We start from the raw sequence: 19,216 nt of genomic DNA, 5'->3' as shown, positions 1-19,216 counted from the left end.
AATCTTACATTTAAAATGTAAAAACAACAAACAAAATCATTCGCATCTCCAAAATTCAGCTTTTAAAAGCATATGTATTATAAGCACAACCACATACTTGCTGGCTCTGGTTTGGTGGTGTCATTATATCACATGCACAACATTTATTTTTACATGGTAGAAAAGCTACATAGTTTTCACAGGGAGCTTACTGTTAAATAAAGGCCTACATTTTCAAAACTGTAAGACAGGAATGAGCAAAAATTAAAAAAAAAAAAAAATTGGCAAAAAGGTTTGACCACAGGGAAAAACAGCTATCACTGAAGACTTGGTAAGCTGCATATTAAAATTCAGCATAGCAAGATGAGCAGCATTCCTCTCTGCGACCATATCTGAAGGCTTAAGATATAGGAGAGTTGTCTGGGATAAAAACAACCGCAGTCAAGCACAGATTCAGTGAATCTGGTTCTGTGGAACACACATCCCTTTTAGTCTCAAAATTCTTGTTTTCCTGTGAAACTGGGCATAAAACAGCTTTCAAGCTTTGCCAGCTCAGTTTCCACAGCAAACTCAGCAGGTCCTAGGAGTTTCCCACCTAGATCCTTGTCTATCACAGGCCATAAAGCCACACCCCTTTTAGCCCTCCACTTCAGCTCCTGACCTGCCCTCAAGCCACCTACAAACACACATCACGCACAAAGGAAATATTTGTCATCCATGTCCACAAAGTATACTGAACTAATTCATAATACACAAACAGCTGTTCCTCTCCTTTTATCATCTTTTCAGATCTATTACTGAACTGGAATTATTTCATTTCCAAGCTCTAGCAGCCCCCAAAGAGCATACTTGCAGTCCTTACTGAGAGCCTCTGACCATGACAATTCAAAAAAGCTTTGGTCTATGTAGGTTTGGCAGAAGCGGAGAGATAGATGAGATCATACTCAAGATAGGCTGTCAGCCGCCTTGGTACATCATATCTGTGGGCTGTAACTCAGATTCCAAGCGATGGCAAATCGGAGCTTTGCTAGCTCTCAGCTCACTGACGGGTAGAACTTGTGAGCATATTATTTAATGCAAAAGACAAAGACGATTTCTCATACAGAGAACACTGAATTCACCATACAGGAGCCAGCAGCTATGTTACTGAGGGAGAACATTGGTATGATAGCTCAAAAATTTAAATACTTTTGTTTTCTACTTTGAGTAGGAGCATTTTCATTTGAGGAAAGCAAGCTGGAACACGAACAGGTTATTACTTTTTCAGATGCACAAAGCTCAGATCCTGACACAAAGAAACCATGACCTTGAAAATGTAAATACATGCAAATAATCTGTATAGTTTCTGCTTAAGGCATTTTCAACATATATACAAATGCCAATGTTCAGCTACCATGAACATTCACACATGCAACTTTGAAGTGTATTTTAGCTTCAGAACATTCACCACAGAAGCGTCCATAAGAAGTGACCGCACAGACAAAATTAGACAAGCTAGACAAAAGCTACTTCATTAATAATATTATCTGAAGATTCTCTTCCTCCCCCATGCAAGCAAAACTGCATTGTGCACTTCATTTAAAATTATAAAACAACATTTTAAAGACATCTTAAAAACATCCGTTTGAACAACTAATTTTAGCTTCAACATTCCCTATTTTTCCCTTTGGTTCCTTCTTATTTCTAAATATGATTGGAACTAGGTTGTTTTTTTTTTCCTTCAAGTTTCCCCACACACACCTTTTACATGTGCTGAGTGAACTACTGGGAGACACAGATATCACAGATATACTCTTATGCTGTCTTAAGACGATATAAGGATATAATACCTTACTGCAGCAATGTGATTACCCACTTTTTTTTTTTTTTTTTGGGGGGGGGGTGCAATAGCTCAGTGATCAGCCTGGTAGAAAGCAACATACCTCCCATTTAAAAAGAGAAAAAAAAAGAGAGAGAAAGAAAAGATTTTTGGTTGAGCTTGACCTATTTATTTTCAAGCCCTAGAATATATTTTATATTGTACATAGTTAATTCAGTAATGTAAATAGACCACTGTAAACAAAAGAGAAGAAAAAGTTCAGTGTACATTTAGGCAAAGTAAAATTCTACTCTTTCTTGTGAACTGCAGATTTCTGAATATAAGCTCTGTATCGTTTGTATGAAATATTATAACATAAACCCACAACAATCCAGTGATATCACTACATTCTTCTGTGAAGCCAAAGTATTTTAAAACTGTAAAACTGAGGAACACCAGAGTATTTACTCCTGGGATAAGCAGTGCCTGACTCAAAGTCACTTACTATTATCATTGAAATAATATTACATAGCAACAGTAACAGAAGGCCCTGTCAGATCCTCCACTAATTTTGACCTGTGCTTAATTCCCAGAGCTGCCGTGAATTATTAGCAGGAGCAGGGGCATGCACTAGCTGCCCTACCAAGCGATGATCTGTGCCTTTCAGTGATTTTTTTAGGATCAATTCTCTGTCAGCTGCCTGCATGAAGGACCTGCCAGTGGTACATGCATAAGCTGCGTGCCATGGATCAAACGGGGACAGTTTACAGAAGACAAAACTTGTTTTTCTGTTTTGTAGCTTTGGGGGCAGGGATTTCCTCATACAACTGGCATCTGGTGCAAGTGGGCATAAAATGGAAGAAATGTTTCACTGGCTGCAAATGGCTTACTGGAGATTGTAACACAGAGAAAAAGCAGGACATAACTGCAGCCAGTACTGTAGTTCTGTAATGAGCAGACATAGTTCTGAATATTTGTGAGCAAAATGTTTACAAAAATATTTTCCAAAACATGTTACAAAGTTTTTATATTAATTATCTTGCTGGAATGGATACCTGAACTTACACTGCTGATTCACTAGCAAAGCATCAGACCTTAGAGTTTAAAGGGGCTTGGGTGTTTTTTTGTTTTTAGAAGATCTTCCAAATTACATATAAAAGCATTTAACACTATTCCTTCATATCAGTCTTACATTAGCAGATGAACACACAAAATTTACCTGCTCAAGGTAGTACCTTGAGTTTTACTGGGTGAGTTGCATGCACTGGTGTTTGGACTAAGCAGATAAATTAACATAATAGTGAACAGAAAGTTTCCTTCAGGAAGGGCCATTATAGCCAAGCAGGCACTGAACTATGAATTAGGGAACTTGGGGCGCCTACACGGGAAGCAGCAGTGTTCAGCACAAGTCAATTCCACACAATTCAGGTAGATAATTACCTTCGGTACAATATATCTATACTGCTTCTGGGATCAAACAGGTGTCCTAAGGGAGACCTCCACTGCCCTAGCTCTTTGCTACAAATATTTCTAATACAACACTATATTGTAGCCCTGTCCTAGGATTTTCTTCCCTCCTAAGTTGCTGACTTGCTGTGACTGGCTCAAGGTTATGTTTAAACCGTATGTACTTCCATCTTGTGTCTACCATCCTGTTTAGTTTATAATCTCTTAAGGGCAGGGACTGCCTTTTACTACTTGTTTGAACAGCATCCAGCACAATAGAGCTTTGATCCAGCCTGCAGGCACTGCTCGCACTAATGTTAGGTCCCAATTCTCACCTACAGAATTTAAATCAATTACGTCGCAGTTCCTGGAAACATGCTATCAACAGTATTGAAGCAGCGCATGTACTCAGCTACAGCAGAAGACCGGTTTTCCCCATTAGTCCCCTTGGGATTATGGCATATACACTGCTATAAGAAACTCACTTAAAAAATATGCAAGCTTTTTTCCATAGATTAGTCTCTCATTTTTGTTGAGCATAGGGACAGTAAAGGAGCATGTTCAGATGTAAATATCCTGACTCAGTTAAAAAAAAAGTCATGGCAGAGATAATATTTGTTGAAAAAATGTGACAAGTCATGTGACTGTTCAGACCACAATACCACATTCTCCAAGTTTAATACCTCCCCAAGGTGTTCCCTTGTGTTTTGCATACATCATAAGAACTATGCATGTATGAAACATCTAAGAAAATTACTTGGGATTTATTTCAGAAATATCCATAGTATAAACTGGTTTTTTTCCCCCCTATAATTCAGTGACTCACTAAATGCATACCATCTCAGTCAAATGAATTTCACTGTGGATTAGGTCTTACATTACACGTATATTTACTACACTTGACAGCTAAAGGCTGAGCTGGAGAAAGTTATCTCGAATACTATCTGAATGAAACACAACACTTCTGTTTAACTTCATAAAACTATTTAGAGGAATTAAGTTTATTTTGCTGAGCCACATGTAACAAAAGCGATTGCGACAGTATTACTATAGTCTTCACTTCTACTTTATTATAGTCAGTTTAATCTTGCTTAACTCTGTGCATTACAGCGTAAGATGTGTAAGCAGTAATACCGCATACACTACAGAACACACTACATGTAATTGACCATTTGGAAAAACATGCATTTGCACTCCTTATACGAAGAAATTTCATAGGCATAAAGCTGCTAATAGAGAAGAAATTGTTTTACTTCATTATTAACCATAAATTCAATAGCTAAAAAACTTACTTTAGAAGTTGAAAATGTAGCCAAACACTATGTAAAATAAGTATTTAACAATAGAATATAAGCATTTTGCTAAATTGCATTCCTCTTTTTCTATTACGGGTTCAAAAAAGAATTTCTTTGCTAACAAAAAATAATACTGCAGAAGTTTTACAAATGCATTTTATATCCCTGAAAGCTATAATAATCATTAGAAAAAGTCAGCTGTCTGAAGAACATTTTCTATTTTAAAATTATTTACTCACATAAATCCGTCTGAAAAGCTATGGCTTCAAGAAGGAAAGCTAATAAGAAACAGCATAAGCTTACTTTCTGCTAGCAGAAAGTATGTACTTAGTATAACCCAAGCTATTTACCCACAAACACCGGTTTTATTACATCACACAATGAAATGGTATTTCCATTGGAAAAGCAAGCAATGTGGAAAGTTCCTTGCATGAACTAATGCATATATAGTAATGAATATGACCTTGTAGCATTTACTAGAGAGATGTAGAGCACTACCTTGGTAGCTTTCTGATTTCAATCTGCTGCTCTATTGTTTTAAGCCTCTGTTGCACCGAAGTAACACTCCACAATCTCAGGAAACCGATGAGGGAGTCACTGTGATAACTCCATCTGATTAAACCTGCAGATCCTGAGCAGCATTTCCCACTGTTTTAATTCACTGCTAGTAGGTTTTTTTTTTTTTTTTTTTTTTTTTTTTTTTTTTAAGTGAACTCTAACATGCTGGCATTTAGCTTGCTACAAAAACAACTCCTAAAGATTAAGGAAAGCACCATATAAAAAAAACACTGAGTTACGCTTTACAATTGTATAAAGTACTGGATGTTAACACTGTCCTGCTTCTTATTGGTATGTCTATTTCTATTTAGAGGAGATGGGGGAAAAGGAAAAAGAGAGAAAGGAGGGTGTTTCTTTATTCTACTGTAAACTGATATTTCTGTGCATTCCTTCAATATTTCAACCACCATTGCTATTATACAATGTACAAACTATATGAAAATGTAAGACACCGTATGCCTTGATTAGACACAAATGAGGTGTAATGCAGCATCAGTATATTTTATTATAGAAGTACAAGGAATATGGGGATCAAACAGCCCTTTTCAGAAATGATTGAACCCCAGATGCACTAAGCACATGCAACGGCATGAAACTGTGTTAACCCTAGCAAGAGAAGAGCTACAAGGTTAACTGTACTTGATCTCATACAGCACAGAATCTCAAGTGTTAGCTGCTAATGAACTATTTCCTAAACACAAGCATTCTTGCTTACAGTATGTAATTAACTGAGAGTTGAAAAAGTCAAAATTACTCACAGACTCCTGAAGATGCAATAGCAAACTATCTAAGACAGGAAATTCCAGTGCAATATTATAAAACAAGTAGGAATAAACATGCATAAAGTCAGGAACTGACAGGCCTCGGGATTACTGCAACTGTAGGAATCATGCTCATGCATGCTGTGCTATAATTTATGAAACTGAGCCCAGGAAGCAAGCAATCAGTTAGCTCCTCCTAACAAGTCCAACTGGCTACAAAAAGCTGGAAGGGCTGCACAGAACAATGAAGAGGAGCTATCCCACATATTAATCTGCTTATCTAGGATTGCTTTCTGTGTAGAGGGAGGGAAACCCGAAACAAGGCAGGCGCGCAGGGCGGGGCAGTGGGGGGAAAATCACAGCTTCGCTGTTCAAACAGCAGAATAATTTCAATCAAACAAATCTCCCATTGCACTCAGACAGCTAGTACTACATTTGAATATGCATAACATCAGCTGAAATGTTTCAGAAGAGAGCCATCCTCCTAATGAGTTGATTTTTTTCACATTATTGACAGAAAACTATGGAAACTGGATTTGTGTTTCATATGCAATTGCTTCAGTGCTCTCCTGCTCTTAATTTAAATATAATGCTACTGCTTAATGTGAAATATTCTTCTATAAATCTGATTAGAGCAGGTTTTTATTCAGACCACAGGTGCCCATTCAGTACATTAATCAGCAGCCCTTGCAACAAAGCCACCTGCATGGCCATAGTGTAAAAAAATACAAGGTTTAAGATTTAAGAGACTATCATTTTCCATGGAGATAGGGGGATGAACAAGAGTCAGTGTCTTCAACTAATAAACAAAAAAGAAACACTAAAACAATCCAAGACAGACTAAGATTCACACACTAGAGCATATGATGCCAAAGTTGTCTTTCCTGGGAAATCTCATGGTTTTGAAAGGTCGTTTTGATCCAATTTGCAGTGAACATCATTTTGACATTTTCTGCTAAATATTTTTCCAAAGTGCTTTAGATTAACAAAAACCACTTTTCTCAATTCAAACTCATTTTTTTAAATATAAAATATATAGTTTCATTTGATGAAAAATGCTTAGGGATTTAACAAGATCAGAGTCAATGTTGACCTTAGAGAACTATCTTCTTCTACACGTGCCCAGTGAATACTCCATGCTCATACATTTCTATTTACTCAAGCAAGAAACGAGACCATCTTTAGTAAAGAATAATAAAAAACAGGTACACTATTTTTGAAAAGAACTGTCAGCCTCTTCATATGGAAATCATGGTAATGCTGTATGAAAAAAAAGATACTTGGGGGTGAATGAATGAATTTTAAAAGGGTAAAAACAGCTTGGCTGTTTTTTTCTTTTAAATCCCTTTTACATAAAGTTATTTCTTCACATTTTTTCCTCTTTCTCCTTCCTCTTGTAATCCATGCTTTAATCATTTCAAAAATCTTGGCAAAATACATGTTACTAAACCCCCTCCAGTGTTTGCAGTCAGGACACTCATATTCACCAGCTACTATAGATATTTTGCAGCTTTAGATATTTACCCAGAAGACTGTTAGTAGCTGCAGATGACCATCTGGACCACCTTTTCCTGCTGGGCATCATTACTTGAATTAGAGAAACGGAAGCCTTTAATCTCATGAATCAGGTCTTTTTGCATACCTAAGCAGTCTCCTCCCCAGGTCTCCAATCTATCACTACATGCAGTTAATCATGAGCTATTTCTGCATTGCCTCCCTTTAATGCCTCTTGATGAAAAATTACAATGCAAAAAACCAACATGCTGAAAGTTAACTGTGTACATATATATCAGATATTCAAAGTGATATTCAAATATCTAGTTTCAGTTAATTAGAATATAAGAAATTTTTCATGTCATCTAGATTTCTAAAGCAATAGACAAAATTTTATTCAAAGAGTCTACAATCCCATGAGATACATGACTGGTAATGAGTTTTTTAAACTATCAGCACTTAATATTCAGATATGATAGGTTACGATTTTGTTGTTCAGACCTGACCCAAGAGGAACAAAAGAGACGAAGGGACAAGAACATCATTCATTTCTCAACAGGTGTTTAATAGTAGGTGAGGAAAAATCCCTCTGTGCAGTGTACAGAGGAAATGCATTTCTTACTCTTATTAGGAAAACAATGCTGTAAGTATTTGAGGAAATTAAATATCTTGAAAAAAGGTTAAGTAGATATCTAGCTCAAGTCTCTGATTTGAAATGAGCTAAGGAATATCTTAGAATATGACTATCCCAGAAAGTTGTTACAGTATTTTTAAGATTACGACAAAGATGAACGAAAAGCCACAGCCTGACAGACTTACCCATTCTTAGTGATAGGTTTGTGAGTACACAGCATGCAATTTCAGGTTTTTCTTTGTATGCTTTGTTTTAGAACAAAACCATGCAATGCTTGTAATGATACTGTTTTGACTAGTCCTTAGACTAGTCCTTAGAAATTAATTGTCCTTTTCATGAACCAGGAACTAATCACAGTTTTATCTTTCAAGAACAAAAATAAAACATAACAGTTCTGGATTTTAATGCTCTCTTTAAGCATTATTTAAAGAAGAGATAGTGCAAATAAAAATACAATCCAAAAATAAAAACAAGTAATACTATACATTTTAACCTGTTCTAGTCATACCTCTGGGGTGGGTACAATAGCCTCATCTATTTATACCCACCAGCAACCTTGTCACAAGCCCAAATTCTATTTGACAGATACTAGAGTAAAACACAATGGCTTCAGAGAGTTTGAAATTGAGATTATCAACTTTTCAAGTCATGCCCCCAAAGGAAAATAAAAAACACTAGGTGTTTCAGTTTCAGCTTCCTTCTGCCCTAACCTGAAGAAAATAAAGCAATTACCAGCTGGTTTCTCTCCACTGTGATTGAGTAAGAGCTACATCCGAAGAACATTTGCTAACCAAAGGGCCAAAAGAATGTATACATACATGCTAAGGTATTTTTTTCAGTCTAACCCAATAAGGCCTTGCCTTCCCCCAAAAAGCAGGCTTCATAGTCCTCCCTCCCACCACATCATCCACTAAACCACAGAAAAAGAACAGGTAGAAGGGAGAGTGCTTCCCCCAACTCTCTGCCAAAAATATCACTCTTACACCTTCTGATTCTTTTTATGAATCTGCCACTTAAAACATGAAGCTGCTGTCTCTAGTTCTCCTAACAACAAAACCAACCACAACTCTCAGCTACACCTTCTAAGATTGGCAGCCTTTGGTTTTCCTTCTCAAGATCATAAAGAGTGTTAGCTCCTCCCACTTTCACCAATGCAGAGGTACAGCCTGCACCAAGGTTGAGATATAGCCAAAACACATCTAGTGTTTTGAAAACAAAATGCACTTAGTACCACCATACTAAATGAGTACCAGTCCATTACTGCATAATTCTGAACAGTACTATATTGTCAGTTTACTGTAGTTAAATTTATAATCAAATAATTTATTGAAACAAAATTTATAATCAAATAACTTATTGAAACAAAATTAGCAGTTAAGAGCAGCCTTGACTGAATAACTGAAATGTTTGAAGTAAAGCAATGAAGTTAATCCTTTAGTACTTAGGATATCATATTCTTAGCATTTAATTTTTTCTGTCTTGTTAAATTACTTATGTCCATAACAGGAGCTTTCTGCATTTAATTCATTCTTTCTGTACTAGGCTGCCTTTCAGAACTCTGATTTATTGGGTTTTGTGCCTGGTGTCAACTTTAAATCTACTAGGAAACTCAACAGTCTTAATAGTAATGACTCCTCTCTCCGTTACAATTTTTTAAAAATGGTTAACCCACAAATCATTTCTCTTTTTCAATATTTGAAATACTTTTGATAGCTGTTTGAATACTAGGGCATACAGCTTAAAAGGAAAACATATCAAGCAGGAGCTTCAACACTTATCTGCCTGGAGGTTAGTCTTTTTGGCAGACTGAATGGGATTCTCACTTTCATACATGGAAGTGTCTCGGCATAACAGATTTCAAGTGCTTAACCAACTGGAAGAGGCAGACACAACCTAGGTAAGAATAATGTAGCTTGGCAGTTGCAGCTGCCAAATGGGACAGTGCTGATTAGGAGCCTCTTCCTTCCTCATCTCTCCTCAGCTAACTTAATACCTGTGAAAAGAAGGGCAATAGGCTACTCATATCAGCAGCAATTGGGTTGCCCAAAGGAAGAATGCACGTTATTAAGTTACGTTCCAATATATTTTATATTTCTCAGCACAGGTTCAACACAGCAGCTACGTGGCTTATCCCTTCAAAGCGTTTCACGTTCCTTTACTGCTGCAATTCCAAGAGTGTCTTATGGATGGCCAGATATACACGAGCTGAAGCATCTGCAATACTTACAATATAATCTTACAGAGTATTTGTGTTTAGCTTTACCAGGATTTACAATCCATGAAATTCATATGGAGAAGATTGCTATCAAGTTCTCTATATGAACCAGCTATACAAACAGTAACTACCAAATCACCCCTTGAAATGCACACAAAATACAATGTAAAGAAAGACATCTTACTATTACACCCAGTTCTAAAAAAGGCAGGGGAATTCTATACACTAGGACAGTATCGAAAATAAAAAGTATGGACAGTGGCAGTAGAGATCTGCGGACAGGTTACAAAAGAAATTCTATTTACTCATTTGAATAACCAGCAGGTATAATCCACTAAGGGCTAGCGTATTACGTGAAGAATCAGGTTTCTTTGATAACATTAGGAAACAAATATTGTGAGTTAAACAGCTTGAAGTATAAACATACAATAGCCAAATAAACAAGTTATTCATGTCTCCAGATGCTGATTTTACTTGATACAACAGCAATGCCAACAAATACCAGATCGTAAAAGATAATTATACTCTATATGATAGTTTTGTGAAGGAAGTCTTTTGAACAGTGCACAAAGACACATGGAAAATATGCAAGGAATGGAACATATGATCCATGAATACACTTCCTACGTCAGAAGCAGAAGGACCTTGTCCAACATGTAACTATATAATGATTTAGCAAAACAGTAAGTAAAAGAATTTGAAACTCCTGCTTACAGTAAACAGGAGCAACGTCTGGTTAAGGTTACACTGTGTGACTACAAAAACAAGCAGAAGAAAAAGAACATTCATACAAGTTTTTTGAAAAAATTCCTACATACCTATATTCATTTAGGGGCCCAAGGAATTATCTATACCACTGGTTCAGGAGTACATGAACAAGCTAAGCTGGTGCTAAATTTACTCCTAGGTGAACAATTAACCACCAGCTTCAACACAGAAGCGATATAAGCAAATTTTCATAGCTAATCAGCTCCGCATGGAGGGAGAACTGTGCTGCACGGTCTGGCTAACTTGCTTGCAGACCTTAATGTGTAAGGCTGCACAGTGAGTGTTATGCAGTATTGTCTAGAGATGTTTGTATTGCACTCAGGATGGAGATCCTCCAACGCACCAAAAAGCTTTTAACAAAATTTGATATTTAGTAAATATTCTTATTTCAGTAGTTAGAATAACTACCTATCATTTTTTAAAATAGAACAGTTGTACCAAACCAGACCAAAGATCCATTCAGCCCAGCATCCTGACTCTGAAAGTGAGCTATAACGGATGCTTAAAAGAAGGCATCCCCATCCAGAAAAAAAAAAAACCCCACAAATAAAAAGACAACAGCCGCCCCCTCCCCCCAATAGAAAGCTAGCAAGGCTTAGTTATTAGCATCCTTTTTTTTTTTTCCAGTAAAGCCTAGAGAGTTTGAGTGAGATCTAAGACCCACTGCATATTTAAAGAAAACAAAAACCCAGGCCCTATAAAGGGCTTAAATTTGTTAAATTGTTATTTTGTTAATTGTTAAATTTGTTAATTTGTTAAAAAGTATGGCAGTGTAGAATTCCTCTCAGTTTAACACATGCCAAGGAAGACACAGGGTATTATTAAGCAACTTGCCCACAACCATAGATTCTGGAACGGAATCCAGTTCTTCCAAGTCTCACTCCAGGATTTAGGCCATGAAATACCCATCTGCATTACTATTACTGCAGTGAATTATAACTCATAAACTACCTGTGAAGCCACACTGCTACTGCACAACTGAGCATCCTGCACACTTGGAATCAGCTTGTGCTATCAGAGTTGCATCACCTATATCCCAGACCAGAAATAATGGAGGATTGTTGATTTGATGGGTCCGCTATCAAGCAGATTCACATTTAGACAAATGGGCGCTTGAAGCCAAGGGATATCAGTCTACCCACACTGGCTGGTCCATGAAGGAAAAAGGGTAGTAGAATTATTCCAGAAACAGAACAAGATCCTGGGGCAGTTCGGAGTCTCAGTAACTGGAGAGATATGGAGGAACTTCAATTCTCACAGATACACAGGACACTTGTCCAAGGGAAGATCACAGGAGACAAACATATCCCAAAAAGTGCTTCCACTTGCACATATCCTCTTTCAGAAGATAAGAAATTCAGAGGAACAGAGGGAAGAGACAGACTCCGTGATTTAGAGAAACTATTTTCACAAGGGGCTCCTTTTCTCTGTAGGAGTTACCGACATCTGGTCAGGAGTGATGAAGAAACAGTCAGAGTGCCTAAGATAGCATGTCTTTAAAAGAATGAGAAACCTTATACTCTGACACATGCCAGAGAGCTAAGAAATGAGCCAACTGCAGTTCAGCAACTAGCAGACCCAACATCTTTGGACCGTATGGATTAGTCTACTGAGTATCCAGCTAGGGAAGTCCTACAAAGACTACATGACAGCTGTTTAATCGACCTTTTTGCCCCCAGAAAAATCTGATTGTAAAAAAAGTTCTTTTAATACACCAAGAACCAGAGCACTAGAAAGTAAAGAGAGAGAGAGAGAGAGAGAGAGAGAGAGAGAGAGAGAGCGCGCGCGCGCGCCAGATCTGTAGTTGCACACAGATTTGGTGCATTGAGTCCCAGCAGTAAGAAAGTTTAGAGTCCTTTGACAATAGATAGCAAATGTGGTAGAAACTAGCTATAAAACCTGGCATTTCCAACTTCTGAATAGTAGATTTCAGAAGCAGTGCAATATTTTACAGAGGATTTGCCAGGGAGGCTTTTCTAGAGGGGGAAAAAGTGACATGTATGTAGCTTCCTAGGTTTATATTTAGAAAAATGGAATGTTCTATCTGCCATTAAACCTTCAGTGATGGCTGGGAGATAGCTGTCAGCCCACATGACAAACTTTAAGCACTGAAGCACACAGTTTTTGAAGCACACCCAGAAGCTCACCAGCTTGCTGTTGCGGACAACCACTGGAGCTGAGCACTGGCTTTCAAGGGAGTGAAAACAGGCAACTGATGAAAGCACCCTCCATGATCTCTCTCCCCACCCTAACTCAGGAACCCTCAGGCTTTTCTTTCATTGCTCCCAGCTGGGAAAAGTAGAAATATTCAAACTATCCATGGGATCTTCGTCTCCAACAAATAGAACCAGGTACAAAACAGAGCGAAGAAGATTAAACTAGCATGTTTCCTGTCCTTTGCAATCCCTAGAGATGATGTGAGTCAAGAGATCCATGCAGAGTGATATTAAGGGCAGAAAAATCCAAGGCACTTTGTGAGACTCCTGCCAAGTCACTGGGAAAGGGAAGAGGGAAGCACAAAGCTGTTCGGAAGAAATTAAAGTTATAACATCAGATGGGAGAAGGAAGTAGAGCCTACCCTTTACCTTTTTTCAGGAGCCCCTTAAGTCCAAGAGCAGTGATGGATCTGTGCGAGGCTGGAGTCCTGCCCCGATCTTCCCTCTCGCCCCCTCTGGCAGTCTCGGATGTTCTTAGTGAAGCAGCAGCTGTCACTCTGGCAGCAGCAGTGCGAGCCCAGCTGAGTTCATATGTGCAGTTATTTTAGCACATTGCTTTTTTCTTACTTCTCAGGAAAATTTCTGGCAATTTAATACTCTGGATAGCTCAGCTAGACCTGGATAGCATTTCACTGGGTAGACAAAAAAGTCCCAAACAAAACAGTTCTTTTCAAAGAACTAGTATTCTTTTCAAACAGCTGTTGTGATCAGAGGCACAAGAGACTTAAGAGGAAGAGTTTTGTTTCTGGTGGGAAATATTAAGCAACCAAGTTATAAGCAGAGCTGGTCACATTTCTGGTTGCAAAATGCCAACTGAAATAGTCTTAAGAACATGAAACAGGCTTAAGAATTGTCAGTCATCTCTAGACCACAATCAAATGGTCTAAGCCTGCGACAGGGGAAACCGTGCTGGTTGTTCCTTTCACACTCTCTTCCCTGTTGTTCCACTCATAACAAGCAATAGCCTGGAAGTTGAGTCATGGCTGAAGTCACATTTCTGCCCAGTGCACCCTTCTCTAAAGTCACAGTTTAACCACTGTCTAGATGTAGGCCATCCACAGTCTTGTTGGAGGTTTTGCACTTTATATGAAATATGAACAATTTGGAGCCCACACTTGAACATCCTGGGTCCTCTGACCTCTATTCCACACAGAGACCATTTCTTTCTGACTTCATAAAGTTATAATACATTTATAAATATCATTGAGTTGCACTGAATCACCAGCAATACACAATCATGTCATAAGAATGGCTACACATATCAAACCAAAGGTTCATACAGTCTGGGATCCTGTCTCAGTGGCAAGCTTAGATGCCAAAGAAAGAGTAAATGTGTAGAAAATACTTTGCCAGAATGCACCTGTAAACTTCGGCAGGCTGTGCATCAGCAATGTACTGAGCCAAAGTTGGCATCTTGGTTTAAAACAACTCCCAATTAATTTTCTTCCATTAATTTGTGCAGTCACATTTTTTAACCCACATAAGCCTTCAACGTTCGTAGCACCCGTTCATAGCACAGAAATTCAGAGTTTAATTACACAGCCTATGAAAACTACCTCCTTTAGTTCTGAACCTGCTACCTCCTAGGTTCATTTAATGCTTCCTAGTTTTTGCACTTGAAAATGAAACAAATAATTGTTCTCCATTCTTTTCTCTTATTGTATCATAGATAATTGACAGGAAAAATTGATGTCTCTTCTCCTGGTTAGAGATTCCTAGTCTATTTATTCCTTATTCATGTGAAAGTCCTTCCACTTTATGCATTGGCATAACAATGTTCTTTTGATAAGTGATATACTATATAACCTATACTGACAGCAGGGGTCCTACCTGTTAAACTATTGTCACCCCTCATCCCTAGGCTCACTGCTATGCAGAACTGGAAACAGTTCTTAGTACTATCCATTCATCTTCCCTTCTCTGCATCTCAGACAGCTACAGCTTCGAGCTTCTCCTACAGTAATGAAATAATGGAAAAGCCTCTTTATGCTGCACAGTATGACTGAGAATTTCCAGTGTATACTGGAAAACCAGAAATGTGAATCATGGACAAAAGGACTTTTCATTCCAGCTGAAGATCACCTTCAGTAATTCTATTCATTTTGTTTTCTTTTTTTTAAGCTTGCAATTGTTAAGTCAATTAAAAGCTATATCATATTGTTTATATTCTAGCTCAAAATGATCTTTCAGTAGTTATTAATCTGTAGTACTTATTTTTTCTTATTAGCATCAGTTGCTTCAGCAGACAAAGAGAAGGCTTAATAATTGTCTTCCTTGTGCTATCCATTTTCAACCATCCAGTGTAGTCTACAGTTTTAGAGGCATGAGGTACTTGCTAAACTCCCCCAAAAGTGTGAACTCTGAGATGTACTTACCTCATTGGAGGAACTAAAATTTGTTTATTCCATTTGACGTACAGAATAATGACTAGTTTTGTTTTTTGCCACAAACAACGAGAACCTGACCTTTGCATTTAAGCACATGTTGAGTGGGAGAGATTATTCTTCAGGGCATCTGTGTAATCAGGCCCTTAATGAAATCTGAAGCTTAAATAGTAAGGGAGACCATTGTCTAAGGCTGGAGCAAAACATTTAAGCCCATTTCACATCTAAATGCATGATAATCTATTTGGCAGCAGATACCAAAAAAGCACACAGCAGTTTGACATTCATAGGGTGGGATGAATGAAAGAATTACTAGTTCAAACTCTGTTGCTGGAATTTTAAGAATAAACAAGCTGGGACACCTGATGAAAACTGTTTCAATTTCATATAATTAACACTGGGCATTCACCTCAATCCATAAAATACCATCAGTCCAAACACATATTTAATAAACAAAGCTGGTTTCTAAGAATCAACTGTTATTTAAATATTACTTCATTCTTTAACAGTGTATATCCAGCTGATCTGTTTAAGGTACCATCTCTCCATTTGAAGTTGTATCTGCTAGGTAAACGTATTTAAACAGCTTTCAAATGTATTTAAACAGTCTCAAAAACAATGTGACATGTTTGGAATTATCATCATTTCCTTATGAACATCCTTTAGCTTCATGCGACAAAAATGCTTGAGACAAATTCCTATGAAGCTGTTGTTCATTATGCTATACTAGATCTATGAAACAAAGATGATAAAACATTAAAAGATAAAGGATACATTCTAATTAATGACATGCCCTGTTACAGCTGGAGAAGACAAAGAAACAGTTTCATAACTTATCACAATATTAATAACATTCTTGGGTTTTTTAAATCATTTTGTACTGGGACATTTCTCAAATACATATGTAAATAACTGGGGAAGATGGAGCTAATATATGTTTTATCAGCACACTAGAATGGCCCAGACACCAGGCTGAAAATACATTTCAGAGTCAAACCAAGCACCCAAGGTATAAAAGCGGTTACAGAGTCCTGCAGCCATGAATCACATGCAGATATTTAGGTGAGGGAATGTGGAGAAACAACTGACTAAAAGCAGACCCTGTCTAAAATTGCAAACAAGCCCAAGTTTTAAAGTGGTCTTTCAGGTGACCTAAAGTTCCTGGAGAACTGCCTGAAGCAATGTAATGTACCATGAAGTTTAAGAGCATAAACTGAACAGCAGCCATATGGTCTCATTGCCAAAAGCCTGATCCCTATCTTTACTCCTAACAGTCACTTTGCCTCATCATGCTACATTCACACAAACACTGAATAATATAGAGTATAGCAGTTTCTGTGGTCTTAAATAAGAACAGAAATGTTCACGCTATTCTGTGAAAGTTAATTGTAATATGCAACTAGTACAACATCATTTTCAGTAATCGCTGAAATGCTCAACCGTCTTTCTGTGATCTGGTTTGTATCTTAGCAAGAGAAAAACAAAAGAGATTATTGCTATACTCTCCTTAAAAATAAATGCATATAGCATACAGAATGCCACTCGGCTACCTTTAGGCAGTGCCTCAGGCACTTCAGCTACAATACCCACAATATGTGTATGATTAGATAAAAAGGAATAGTCCTTAGTAACTTTTCTATTCAAAGTGAACATTTAAAATTAAAAGAAAAATTTAAAATCCTTTTTTAAAATCCCATTGTTACAGATACTGTAACAATGAAAATTACTGAAATTTGGAACACGTCCAAAAGCCCAGACAATGCATCCTTCCTCTCTTCAGGCATTCACATTTTTTGCTAAGAGTCACGCAGTTCCCATCACTTCTGAGAAATACCTCAGAGTTCTGTAGTTTGCTTCAGCGTCCTTTCCATGAAGTTGCACATATTAGTACAACAACAGAATAATATTTCTGAAGGATAATATTTTAAATTTTACCACATCAGTACTGATGTATAAATAGCCAGACAATCCTTTAGGGTTGCATAGACAGCATATACCATAAAAAACAACCTTTAGAAAAAAGCACACCTGGAATAAAAACAGTTTTCAATCAATTCCCACAGATGCACTAGCTCAACCTAGATGAATAGAGGTAGGGGGGTGGGGGCCAGGGGAAAAAGCATTTAAGAAAAAAAGCAAGTGTGGCTTCAGCAAAACAGCTGTACATATATCTCGACCATGTTGGTGACTAGTAATTGCCAGATATGATGAAATATGGGGTTGCAGTCTGTCCTATAATCTTTTTCATTCATCCAGGATTTTTTTTCTTGTAGTCCTCCAGTCACTTTAGTCATGTCACTAAAGTAGTTTCTGGACTCTGGGGATGAGAGGATAAAGGGGAGGGTTGGAGTGGAAAATACACAAGAAGGGTAAGGTTATAGAAGTCCATTATCACACAGGAAACCTGCATGATAAAAACATTTATTTTCAAACAGATTCACAGGTACTATAGATTTGCTTGAAGAGTTAACAAGTGACAAATGGATAGTCTCAAGGAACCAGTTGCCACCTCCGGAGTTAACAAAAATAAAGTCATATATATATATAAAAAAAAAAAAAATACTATTACCAGTTTTGAAATGCACAGCTTCCCAAAAAAGAAATTTAAATCATCGTTCTGTTTTTTTAAGGTAGTCCAGAGCATCAAACTCTGATAAATATTGCTGTGAGATTGCAAGCCAGAATTTTAAGTTCTTCTGATAATTTGTGAAAAGGATTCAAGCTATCTAATGAATTTCATATTAGAGTTCAAAACGGTTCACAGTTCACTGGGGCTGCACTGCCCACATTAAGCACTGGTAAAACAGCCACAAGGACCTCCTGGCATAGCCTTGTTAGAGGGAAAGTTGGTAAATTGTCTCATCCAAATGGAGAGCAGCTTGTTACTGTGCCCACTACCTTCTATAAGATCAGCCAGTCAGGAACCAAAAACAGTACACAGTCACATCTGCATATCCTAAAAAGCTAACATTGTGACAACTTAATGAAATAATTGGCTCAAAATGTGTAAGCTGTCAAGTGTCAGAAGAATGTTAAGTTGCTTTTACAAAAGAACAGAGTAAGAACCGAAAATGTTATGCCATCATGTTTTCCCATCTCTTCATGTCTAGCCACTGAACATCCAAGAGGATACAGTGCAAATGGCAAATGAAAAAGGACTACCAAAGAGTTCAGAGGAACTAAAAAATACATATATAAAAAATGATTAAGAGAAATCATGATACAGATTCTATTTGGAAAACAGAAGAAAAAGCACTGAAGACATGATTAGTTCATCTCAAAACCCAAGAACCAGTGCAGGAAATTAGAAGGCAGCATTCCAATAGACAACATTTTTTTGAAATTTGCTATTATATTTTCCACCTTATTTATCTAAGCATTTATAGATGTGTAAATATCAATAAAAGTTATCCTATGTCCAAAGTAAAAATTTTATATTGCTTTCCATTTTCCATATTCAAGAAAATGGCCCTTCAAGTCAATTTATCATCCAGGCAATGAGATTGCCTTTACAGATATATAATACCATGTAAAGAAACAGATTGAGAGACCCTCTGAAAATATCTTTCACTGCTGGTACAGAGCACTAGCTTTTTTCATTGGCATTACCTACTCCCTTGAAAAAGTATGCAAGAACAGCAGTGTTTAATATGCTTCTGGGTATTTAC

General features: G+C 37.3%; 1 protein-coding gene across 1 annotated transcript in view; it reads right to left on the bottom strand.

Annotated features, from left to right (window-relative positions):
* The window catches only part of LOC112995758 (3',5'-cyclic-AMP phosphodiesterase 4D), a 604,531-nt gene extending 598,289 nt beyond the window's left edge, over positions 1 to 6,242 (bottom strand). Inside the window, exon 1 of the mRNA XM_064500988.1 lies at positions 5,835 to 6,242. Coding sequence (XP_064357058.1) covers positions 5,835 to 5,918 — 84 coding nt within the window. The 5' untranslated portion in view covers positions 5,919 to 6,242. The remainder of the gene's footprint in view (positions 1 to 5,834) is intronic.
* Positions 6,243 to 19,216: the final 12,974 nt, after the last annotated feature.

Source organism: Dromaius novaehollandiae, chromosome W (assembly GCF_036370855.1).
Source record: "Dromaius novaehollandiae isolate bDroNov1 chromosome W, bDroNov1.hap1, whole genome shotgun sequence".
NCBI classification, from domain to species: Eukaryota; Metazoa; Chordata; class Aves; order Casuariiformes; family Dromaiidae; genus Dromaius; species Dromaius novaehollandiae.
The sequence above is the reverse complement of the archived record's forward strand: the minus strand, read 5'-3'. Positions and strand labels throughout refer to the sequence as shown.